The 12776-nt window shown below is 37.4% G+C and overlaps 1 protein-coding gene across 1 annotated transcript in view; it reads right to left on the bottom strand.

The window, feature by feature from the left end:
• MICAL2 (microtubule associated monooxygenase, calponin and LIM domain containing 2) overlaps positions 1–12776 on the bottom strand; it is a 217363-nt gene that overhangs the window by 28422 nt on the left and 176165 nt on the right. Inside the window, exon 32 of the mRNA XM_069471163.1 lies at positions 2730–2845. Within this exon, the coding sequence (XP_069327264.1) occupies positions 2730–2845 (116 nt within the window). The remainder of the gene's footprint in view (positions 1–2729; positions 2846–12776) is intronic.

Raw genomic sequence — 12776 nt, 5'->3', positions numbered from 1 at the left:
CTTTGAGGCTTTAGAACCTCTACAGATCAGTAATGAAAACATTAATCTCAATGACAAAACTTCGTTTTCTAGAATTCTCCTAGAATCTAGAATCCTAAAGATCTTCTTTATCCTTGGAAGGAAATTTTGGCCATCAGAACTCAGCTTATTCCACATCCTGTCATCTCTGTTTCTAGGGGATGACCTCCAGATTGACTGTCCATCACTGTGAATGGATATTCCAGGCCTTTTGCACGGAAGACCCCACCATCAAGTAGCTAGGACTTTTCTGGAAAGGCTGGAGGCATGGGGAGGTGGTGGGTATTAATGGTAGCTGTTATCCAGACATTGTCTAACTCAATCTATAGGGAGAGTCAGTTCATTCATTTAACAAATATCTCAAGCTTCCATCATACTAACCTACATAATAAATCCCAGTGTCTACTGAGCGCTATGTGCCGGACACTGTACTAATTACCTCACAAGTATCATCTCATTTATTCCTCAAATTGCACTTATTTTACAGATAAGAAAATCAAAACTCAGAGGTAAGTAACTTGCCCAATATGACGCAATTAGTAACGGGTGGAGCCAGGAGTGAAGTGCAGGTAGCTGACCCCAGTACCCACAGTTTGCCTAGTCTATATTGCGTCTCTTCATACCAAATACTGTCCAGGCACAACAAGGACCCTCTACAGTGGATCCTGTAAGACATGTCAGTGTTTCCCCCTAAACAAAGAGCACTGAATACAATTTCAAGGGGGTTGCCTAAACAGCATCACACCGTCTTAGTGCTTCTCAGCAACAAAACTAACGGACCCTTGCTGCTTGATCAAGAGTCAGCAAAACAGAACCCAGAGGAGGAAAGAAAGTCATTTATTGCCTTTTATTAAAAAGATGTTGGCATGGAAAGGACAAGTGCTTCACCAAACACTCACATCGCCTTACGCCATGCCAGGCACAGTTCTTGTATCTTCAGTATAAAGATAGTAAAGGGGCTAGGGACTGAGGAAGAAAAGCCACAGGAAAGGACGAGGGAGAAACCTGGCTGAGTCAAGGACAAGCTGCGACGTCTCTTCCTGGCCTGGTCTCTTAGATCCAGGCCGCAGGCTGGGAGAGGCGGTAGTGGGCAGGGGTGAGGCACAGGGAGGAGGCAGAGAGGACATGGCCTGTCTCCAGCTTCCTGTGCAAAGGTTCATTTGAGCTGTCAGGGGCTCTGTGCCACCTGGCTGGGGACAAACACACCTGTGTGGGACAGAAGAAACAAAGAAACCAGAGGACAAAAACCTCCCCTCGTTCCTTCACTGTCAGTCCTCAAGAAGTCGTAAAGAAGAAATTCCCTTCCTGGAAGAGCGGGCCAGGTCAGAAGCCAGGTGAAGCAGGCACACCTTACCAACTGGCAAGCCTCAGTGAGGACTGGCTCTGCTCTGGGCCAGCAGGAGGACAAGGAGCTGTTTGGGAGGGTGGTCCTAGACACCGTAGTCTCGCTATTTCCATGTGTTTGGGCCACTCTATTCATTTACTCTCCATGAGTGTCGAGATGGCTAATGCTGAGATCACACTCTCATTTGAATACAGAATTAACTCAGGGTCACTCAAGGGGGTGAGAGGGGCAGTAAGAAAATCCCAGAAATCAATGCAACACACAGAATTCATTTGTGTTGAGTACTGAACTCATCAGAGATGCCCACAATTAGAAATGAGAAATCCATACATGTTCTCTCTCCTCCTTAATGCCTCTCTCTCTCTCTCTTACACACACACACACACACACACACATCCCAGACCCCTCCTGCCTTGCTGTAAGCTGGGCCATGGGGAGTTGGAACCCCTGAGTGACTTGAGATGACGCCAAAGCTACTAATGCCAGATATGGAAAAGTTGAGTCTAAGTAAATAAATTTGGTTCTCTCCTTCCCTCCCCAGATCCTCACTGCTCCAAAAAATAAACACTACCAGAGCAGTGAGCCACATCTCTGTCCACCCGGGGATCATTTTAGGTCCAACCATTCAGTCTCTCCTGCTCTCCACTGTCCCCGTGAAAAAGCTCCAGCCCCAGCGGGTGAAGAAAACCACAGTGGGCTTTGGTTGTGGGATGCCTATCCCTGCGAACGTGATACACAGACAACTACAGACATATAACAATGCCTGTGTTTTCCATCTATGGGGAGAGAGTTGTTTAAAGAGTTCTCCAGAAACATTAGTGTTCGCTAAGCAAAGGGGACGGCTGTCTCCCCGCTGGCACACGGCTTGTCCCTTCCACAGTAGGGATCCTCAGAGTATCCATGTCTAGATGCAACTGCATGGTTCATTTCATATTTCTGATTAGAACAAACATAACATTTTCCATGCAATCTGCCTCTAGTGCTTCTTAAATGAAGCTGTGCTTCCCCCAGGGAAATATGCATCTGCTTGTTGTAATATTTTCGATGGTTTGCTTGTTGGACCACATATTAAACCCACTTTAAGAGCTGCAGTCACCAAATGATTTCAAGTAAATATGCCTCTTTTTTTCTCTCCCCAATTTGGGTCTCTGAGAAAGGCAAGCTTCTAAGTTTTTTTTTGTTTGTTTGTTTTATTAAAGAGATAATTCTTGGGCTGTTCCAGGTAGAAAGAGCACGCTGTCAGAAGCAATGAAACGTGATCCTCCTAACGAAACCACTGCAGCTGGAGCCCACATTGGGTCTGAATTCTGGATGGTAAACAGCCCCCACCAGCCAAGGCCCTCTTTGGTTGGCCAAGTGTTGTTACCTTTGAATGCAAGGAAAGCTGAGGATCGAATTCTTCATCTGCAGAGGAGGAGCTGGTAGAAGAGGCAGAAGAGGCAGCCTCTGTTACCTTTGCTCTGACGGGGGTGTGCTTGGAGCCTGAAATGAGAACAGAAAAACTCACTGACCAGCTAGCTTCATTTCCTGCTTCATGAACCACAGCTGCCCCCTCCCCTCCCCACTTACCCTCGTGCCCTTCCTCCCTGCTCTCCCCTCCCTGCACCTGCCGTGAGTATAAGAAGGCGGTACCTAAGGGCAACTGAAAATTCGGCCCTCCACGTTAATTACATTTCTGGGTCCCTGCCAAGAGCTTTACAGCTCTCTTTTCACATAAAAAAAAAAAAAAAGGTATTATGCAGAAATCAATTAATTCCTTAAACACCATTTATATGGTGTGTTGCTCTAAATGCATTCAGAGAGGAAATCTATTATTAAAATGCACGTCCGAAGTTAGCTGAGTTACCTAAATGCTTGTGTAAGGTTCGTTCTGCAGAGTAATTGAATGCAAAAAAAGTTAGAGCCAGCTCTTAAACAAATCGCCCTTCTGTGGCTCACAGCATCTGGCACCCATTTTTACTACATGACATCTGCTCAGTGTAAAAGAGCTGGCGTCAGAATGTCTGGTCATAGAAAAAAAAAATCCCAAATGTAATCAGAAGCAAAAGGACTCTAAGCCTAAGGTTTTATCACATAGTCTCATGCAACATAAATATTTCATTAATTATGGCTAAACAAATGCCATTTTTATTTTCCCAACTTGAAGATATTATCACATCATCGAAGTAATGATTCAAATGCCAGGAAAGGCAGTTTAAGATAGAGATGGCTCAACCATGCAGGGACCATGGGAGAGCGGAAGAGAGATATGCCAACCTCTGAACAGAGGTAGACGGCTAAAGGCAGCAACGTGCCCATGTTAACTGGCTGGGTACCACGTATGATGAAATCTTCCAGGTGCCACAGGAAGCTTTTATTCTTTGCAGCAAGAACATCTGTCCCTACACATCAACCTGATGCAGAATTCATGATTAACATCTAGATTAGTGCACTCTTGACTCCAAATCTCAGAATCAGCTAGGACTCCATGATAGGAAATTTACTAATCTTAATCTGCCAAGGCAGCTTATATCTGAATAGAGATATGTGTTGGGCGGGGTGGGGGAAGGAGGAGAAGAAATCCCAAGTCAACTAATATGCTCTCTAGCCTGCTTTCTCCTCCCCATAATTTTCAACTATTCACCCAGTGGGAGAGGCCAAGTTCTACAAAATAAGGGTACTGTTAGTCCCCAGGAGTACATTTACATATGCTGTTATTCAAAGCAAAACATCTATATAATAACACAGCCTTTCTGGGCAGGGAGTTCACTGTTTTCCACTTTAGTCTGCCAGAAGGGAAAGCTCAGGTAAAGACAGAATCAGAGAGCAGGAGAATAATGGGAGCAGGCGTTGTTAAGGGGGAGCTGAGATTATTTCCCAGTTCCAGCCACCAGCTTACCACTGAGTAATTTAGTCACTGAGTATTTACTTCTTAGTGTGTGAACTTCAGGAACTAATTTTACCTCCCTGAGTTTCTCAGGATCATGATTTCTAACTTGCAGAATTGTTGTGGAAAAGTAAAGATAATTAATATAAAGTGTCTAACACGGTGCCTGGTACATAAAAGATACCTAAGCAAATGTTGTCAGCAGCAGCAGCAGAAGATCCTCCATCATCATCACTGATGCCCATTAATAATACTGCAATATTCATAAAACTGCCTAATTAATCTACATTTATGGGAAAAGTATAAACCTAAAGTTGAAACTTTTTCTAGCTTTCAAAAAATAAATATTTCAATTGCATTTCACTTTGAAATTGAGAAGAAAATGCTTCTAAATATAATGTATTTCTTAAAATCCTAGCAAGAAAGAAGTTAGTTGCCTTTAAGTCTCTTCCTTAATACTCTCTCCATCGTAGAACCAACCACTCTAGGAGTTTACTTTTTATTTGCAAAGTTTTAGAAACTTTGTAGCATTGTTCTACTCTGGGTGTGTTAGAATGACTGAGTCTGGAATTCATCAACCACCACAAAGCACTAGAAATCAGGACAAAATATATAAAGCATCTCTTTTCAGACAGTACAGAATCATGATAAAGGCAAAACCAGAAGCAAACAAGGAAAGCCTTCCAATCACAATAGTTTTCTGCCTAGAGACCCTTTCCAGACCACAATGCAGGTAAGAATAACCTAAAAAAAGCATAACAGATTCATTGAGCTGAAAAGACAGATCAAAGTTTGGGCAAGCAGAACCAGCTGAAATCTGTGGGCCGGAGTGCTGGAGAGGAGGGAGCTGTGCAAAGAAGAACTTCAGAAATAAGCATGGAAGTCCCCTTGAGTCTATTGCATAATAGTAAACTATAGATACATAGAGAGAAACTCCATGAGGTTGGGGAAATAACTTCTGGGAAATTGTAGGTGAAACAATCTCTAAAGCTTTTATAGGACTGGGAGATGTTCAAACTCTACCTAGCCAGGGTAGAACAAACATTTGAGGCATTAGTACAGATGACCGAAGAGTCAGTGGGAATAAACTATCCCTACAGTAAAGGTTATTATAGATTCACCTGAACAAAGCTTAAAAAACAAGCCTTGATAGAAACAAAGTAATGTGAAGTTATTAATACTTTACTGCCTGTCAAGTATTCTTTAGTGCTTATTTAGCATTCTTTAAATAAAGAAACAAAATATAGACACTCTGGAATGTAATAGCCACAAAATCTGGAATGTAGTAGCCACAAAATCTAGCCATTGGTAAAAAATTATTAGATATATAAGAAAGCAGGACAATTATGATAATCAAGAGAAAAATCAGGCAATAAAAGCAGACCCAGAAATGACAGATATGATGGAGTGACCAGACAAGGATTTTTAAATAGCTATTAAGAATGTGCTCAAGAATTTAAAAAGAAATCTACCAAAAAACTGTTGGAATGAATAAACAAATTCAGTAAGGTTACAGGTTACAAAATTAACATACAAAAGTTAGTAGCATCTCTATACACTAACAATGAACTATCTGAAAAAGAAATCAAGAAAACAATCCCATTTACAATAACTATAAAAAAATACTTAGGAATAAACTTAACCAAGGAGGTGAAAGACCTATACACAGAAAACTATAAAACATTTATGAAAGAAATTAAGGAAAACACAAATAAATGAAAAGAAATGCCACGTTCGTGGATTAGAAGAATTAAAATTGTTAAAATGTTCATAATACCCAAAGTGATCTTCAGATTTAATGCAATCCTTATCAAAATTCCAAAGACATTTTTACAGAAATAGGAAAAAAAAATCCTAAAATTCCTATGGAACCACAAATGACCCCAAATAGCCAAAGCAATCATGAGCAAAAAGAAAAAAGCTAGAGGCATCACACAACCTTACTTCAAAATATACTACAAAGCTACAGTAATCAAAACAGCATGGTGCTGGCATAAAAACATACATAATGGAACAAAAAGGAGAACCCAGAAATAAATCCATGCATTTATGGTCAATTGAATTTTGACAAAGGTGCCAAGAACATACAATGGGGAAAGAACAGTCTCTTCAATAAGTGGTGTTGGGAAAACTGGATATCCACATGCAGAAGAATGAAATTAGATCCTTATCTTACACCATATACAAAAATCAACTCAAAATGGATTAAAGAGTTAAATATGATGGAAAATTGCAAAGTTCCAAGAAGACAACATGGGGGAAAGCTCTGTAACATTGGTCTGGGACTGGGCAATGATTTCTTGGATAGGAATCCTAAAGCACAGGTAACAAAAGCAAAAATAGACAATAGGATTACATCAAACTAAAAAACTTCTGCCCAGTGATGGAAACAATTGACAGAGTGAAGAGACAACCTACAGATAAGGCGTTTGCAAACCATATCAGATAAGGGGCTAATATCCAAAATATAGTTATAAGGAACTCAAAGAACTCAATAGCAAGAAAAAAAAAATAACCCAATTAAAAAATTGGCAAAGGACCTGAATAGAAATTTCTCAAAAGAAGACATACAAATGGCCAACAGGTATGTGAAAAGGTGTTAAGCATCACTAATCAGGAAAATACAAATTAAAACCACAATGAGATATCACCTTACACCTGTTGGAATGGCTACTATTAAAAAAGATGAAAGATACTAAGCATTGGTGAGGTTGTAGAAAAAAGGGAATCCTTGCATGCTATTGATGGGAATATAAATTAGTACAGGCATTATAGAAAACAGTATGAAAGTTCCTCAAAAAATTAAAAATAGAACTATTGTATGACTCAACAATTCCACTACTGGATATACATCAAAAGGAAATGAAATCAGTATGTTGAAGAGATATCTGCATTCCCATGTTCACTGTAGCATTATTTATAATAGCCAAGATATGAAACCAACCTAAGTGTCCATTAATGAATGAATGGATAAAGACATGTGGTATATATACATAATGAAATACTATTCAGCCTTAAAAAAGAAGGAAATTTTGCAATTTGTGACAGCATGGATAAACCTAGAGGACATAAGTGAAACAAGCCAGGCACAGATGGGTAAATACTGCATGATCTTGCTTATATGTAGAATGTAAAAATGTTAAATTCATGGAAACAGAGAGTAGAATTGTAGTTACCAGGGGCTAGGAGGTAGAAGGCCAGGGGTGGAGAGATATTGGTCAAAGGATACAAAATTAGAGTTAGATAGAGAGAATAAGCTCAAGAGATCTATTGAACATGGTCACTATAATTAACAATGTATTCTTGAAAATTGATGACAGTAGATTTTAAGTGTTCTCACCACACAAATGATAAGTATGTGAGCTAAAGCATGTTAATTAGCTCTCTTGAGCCATTCCACAATGTTTACACATTTTAAAACATCATGCTATACATGGTATATATAATTTTTGTCAACTAAAATTAATTAATTAAAAAAAAATTTAAAAAACCACGAACTTAATGAGGACAGAAGTAGAAGACAAAGAACAAATGGAACCTATAAAAATTTTTACTAAATCAGCTTAATAGCAGATTAAACACTACCAAAAAAATCAGTGAAATTAAATAATAGCAATAGAAACTATCCAAAATGAAGCACAGAGGAAAAAAACTGAAAAAATGAACAGCACCTCAGTGTCAAAATCAAGTAGTCTAAAATGCATGTAATTGGAGTACGTAATATTGCTGAAAATCATCCAAACTGAATGAAAATTATAAATTTTACAGTTTTAAAAAGCTTAAAAAACCACAAATAGGATAAACACAAAATCATAGCAAGACTCGTTGATAACAAAATTGCTGAAAACCAGAAACAAAAAATCTTAAAAACAGACAAAAAAGATACATTGCATACAGACAAAGATAAGAATGTCCACAGACATTTCATCTGAACCTAAATAAGCCAAAAGACAATGGGATAACATCATTAAAATGCTGAAAGAAAAAACACTTTTTAACTTATAATTCTATATCCAGTGAAAACTATCCCTTCAAAGTGAAGGCAAAAATAAAGGGGTTTTTCCTAAGGAAAACAAAACCTAGAACAATTTGTTGCTAGCAGATATGCATACAAAAATGTTTTTAAAAAGTTCTGCACCAGATGGAATGAATAATGCCAGAGATGGTAAATACAAAATAATTTTTCATCTTAGTTTTAAACTTAGTTTTGATGATTTACTGTAACATAGATAAATAGATAGAGATAATAGAGATATACAGATATAAAGAAAGCAAGAAAGAAAGTTTTTTAAACATTCATTGAAGTAACTTTATGGCAAAGACCCCAAAGGCAAATATAGCAACAACAAAAATAAATAGATCTTAATTAAATTAAAAAGCTTCTGCACAGTAAAGGAAATAATCAGGAAATAGACAACCTACAGAATGGGAGAAAATATTTGCAAACTTTACATCTGACAAAGGGCTAACATCCAGAATCTACAAAGAACTGAAACAAATCAGCAAGAGAAAAACAAACAACCCCATTAAAGTGGGTAAAAGACATGAACAGAAGTTTTCCAAAAGAAGATAGACAGATGGCCAACAAACATATGAAAAAATGTTCAACATCACTAATCATCAGGGAAATGCAAATTAAAACCACAATGAGGTAACACCTTATCCTTCTTGTCAGAATGGCCATTATTAAAAATTCCAAAAACAATAGATGCTGGCATGGATGCAGAGCGAAAGGAACGCTTGTACACACTATTAGTGGGACTGCAAATTAGTACAACCTCTATAGAAAACAGTATGGAGATTCCTCAAAGAAATAAATGTAGACTTACCATTTGATCCAGCAATCCCATTACTAGGTATCTACCCAGAGGAAAATAGGTCATTTTATCAAAAAGACAACAGAATTCAAATGTTTATTGTAGCACAGTTCACAACTGCAAAGATGTGGAATCAATCTAAGTGTCTATCGATTCATGAGTGGATAAAGAAAATATGGTGTTTATACACTATGGAGTACTACTCAGCCATAAAAAGGAATGAAATAATGTCTTTTGCAGCAACTTGGATGGAACTGGAAACCATTGTCCTAAGTGAAGTATCTCAGGAATGGAAAAACAAACACCACATGTACTCTCTAATAATTGGGAGCTAAACAATGGGCACACACAGGCACAAAGGGATGTAAAGGACATTGGAAACCAAGAAGCAGGGAGGGTGGGAGGCAGTGAAGGGTAAAAACTTACCTATTAAGTACATGAACACTATTCTGGTGATGGGCACACTAAAAGCCCCAATTTAAGCCTTATATAAGGTATCCAACTAACAAAAACATTTTTACTCCCTAATATTTTGAAATGAAAAAAAATTAAAAAGCAGGTATTGTTAGATTTTATTAAAAACAGCTAGAACCTACTATATACTGTCTAAAATAAATCTACCTTAAATACAAAGATAAAGAGGAGATTAAAAGTAAAAAGAGGCCGGGCGCGGTGGCTCACGCCTGTAATCCTAGCACTCTGGGAGGCCGAGGTGGGTGGATCGTTTGAGCTCAGGAGTTCGAGACCAGCCTGAGCAAGAGCGAGACCCCACCTCTACTAAAAATAGAAAGAAATTATATGGACAGCTAAAAATATATATAGAAAAAATTAGCCGGGCATAGTGGCGCATGCCTGTAGTCCTAGCTACTCGGGAGGCTGAGACAGGAGGATCGCTTGAGCTCAGGAGTTTGAGGTTGCTGTGAGCTAGGCTGACGCCACGGCACTCACTCTAGCCTGGGCAACAGAGTGAGACTCTGTCTCAAAAAAAAAAAAAAAAAAAAAAAAAAAAAAAAAAGTAAAAAGATAGAAAACCTATAGTGTGAAAACCCTTATCATAAGAAAGCTTATGTGGTTATACCAAAGTAGTTTTTGGACAAGGAATATTAACAGAGATAAAGAGGAACATCTCATACTAAAAGGGTAAATCTATCAAGAAGACAAAATAATTTTAAAGGTATATGCACTTGACTAGAGAGTATCAAAAGATATGAAGCAAAAAAATGACAGAACTGAAAGGACAAATAGGCAATTAAAAATTATAGTTAGGGGTTAATAACTCTCCTCTCTCAATAATTGATAGAATAAGTAAACAAAAATAGAGTATGTGACTTATAAACACTATTAAACAACTTGACCTAGTTCACATTATAGAACATGTCATCAAACAACAGCAGGTCTTTTAAAGTGGATATGAAACATTCCTTAAGTTAGATTTTATGCTGGGCAATCTCGACAAAGTCAAAGAGATTGAAATCATAAAGAGCATGTTCTCAAAAGAGCATGTTCTCTGATCTCATGGGATTTAAATTAGAAATTAGAAATCAATAACTGAGAGATATCCAGGAAAATCTCCAAATATTTAGAAATTAAACAACACACTTCCAAATAACTCATAGGTCACAGAAGAAATCACAAAGTAAATTAAAACAATTTGAACTGAATGAAAACACAACATATCAGACTTTGCAGGACGCAGCTAACGCAGTGCTCAGAGAGAAATGTATGACTTTAAGTGTTTATGTTAGAAAGAACAAAGGTTGAAAATCAACCACTTAAGTTTATACTGTAAGAAGTTAGAAAATGTGACTTATTTTCAAAGAAGTAACCGTAAAACTATCAAAAGACTTTCAGTAGAAACAATGGGAGCCAGAAGACAATGCAATGATATAATTAAGTGATGAAAGACAATGCTAACTGCCAACTTGTGATTATATCCTATAGAAATATCCTTTAAAAATGAAGGCAAAAGTCAAGTGTTTTCAGACAAAAAAATCCTGAGAGAATTACTCTCTAGCAGATCCACACTAAAGGGAATGCCACAGGGAGTCTTTTAGGCAGAAGAAAACCACTCTAGGATGGAAGCACAGTGATGCAGAAAAAAATGAAGAACCCTAAAATAGAAAACATATGTGCAAATCCAAATGAAAACTGTGTAAAAACCATAATTAAAATATCTATGGGTTTAAAATATTTATAGAATTAAAATACATTACAGCAATAGCACAAAAATTGGAAGGAGGTAAAGGGAGTTTGAAGTTTTCTGAAGTACTTAGGTTATCCAGGAGGAGATAAGAGAACTAATTTCACATAGATTTTTTGTTCACCACATGTACTCTCTAATAATTGGGAGCTAAACAATGGGGATACACAAGCACAAAGAGAGGTGCCCATTGTAGTCTCGAGTAACCACCAGAATAGTAATGAACAAACTATACATAATTGCATGCAGTGTATACAATGTACAGCATAACTAATAAGTAAAAGAGAGAGAAATTGAATTAAACTCTTTACTAATCCAAAATAAAGCAAGAAAAGAGAAAAAAGGAACAAAGATCATATGAGGCAAATGAAAAACAAACGCAAGCTGACAAATTTAAATCCAGATATATCAGTAATTATGTTAACTGTAAGTAGACTAAATACTCAAAAGACAATGGCCACAAAATTGAATTTTTATATAAAAAAATCCAAACTAAATGCTGCTCATAAGAAAGATACTTTGACTATAAGAACATAGTAAGGTTAAAGGAAAAAGAAGGAAAAAGAAATATGTGAAGAACAGACCAGAAGAAAGCTAATATAGCTATACAAAATATCAGACAAAGACATTAAGGGAAGAAATATAAGAAAAATAAGGGACATTTAATAATGATCAAACTGTCAATTCAAAAGTATATGATAACAATCATATATGTGTACACACCTAATAGCATAATGTCAAAATATACAAAGCAAACACTTATTGAACTAAAAAGAGACATGATCAAATCTCCCAATCATTGCTAGATGTTTTAAACATAGCTCTCTCAGCAGGTGACAGAACAATGAGACAAAAAAAATCAGTAAGGATATAAAAGATACAAAAAAACATTTAATAAATTTGACCTAATTGATAAGTAAATTTAGAACATCACATCCAATAATTAGAGAATATATATTCTTTTCAAGCACACATGGAAAATGTACTAAATTGGTGATAGGCCAAACCATAAAGCAAGCATCAGCAAATCTTAAAATACTTAAATCACACAGAGTATGTCTTCTGACGGCAGTGGAATTAAGCTAGAAATCAACAAAATGATGTAGAAATTGTAGTGTGTCAGAAAACAATACACCAAAATGAAGGCCTCAGAAGCAGCTCTCTCTGGCCTTCTCTGGCCTCTCATTCTCCCCCAAGGCTAGCCATAGGAACTAGAATCCCTCTTCCCCAAGGCAGGTCACAGAAACCAGACCCCTTTTCCCCAAAGCCAGACATGAAACCTAAAAATATTACTCTAACTACCCCTGCCTTTCTGTGTAAAAACTGGCCATAAAGAAATTATCTGACCTAACTTGTTTGACTGTGGGTCATAACACCACCCCCATTCCAGAGAGTCCTGTCCCGTACCCAGAAAAAAGGAATGCTGCACAGAGAGGACAAGAAGAATCTGAACAGACGGGCTTTGCTGTGTTTCCCAACTTAGCCTGTTAGCATTAGATTGTACCCTTTTTGTCCAATCATATTTCTACA

Source organism: Eulemur rufifrons, chromosome 6 (genome assembly GCF_041146395.1).
Source record: "Eulemur rufifrons isolate Redbay chromosome 6, OSU_ERuf_1, whole genome shotgun sequence".
Taxonomy (NCBI): Eukaryota; Metazoa; Chordata; class Mammalia; order Primates; family Lemuridae; genus Eulemur; species Eulemur rufifrons.
The sequence above is the reverse complement of the archived record's forward strand: the minus strand, read 5'-3'. Positions and strand labels throughout refer to the sequence as shown.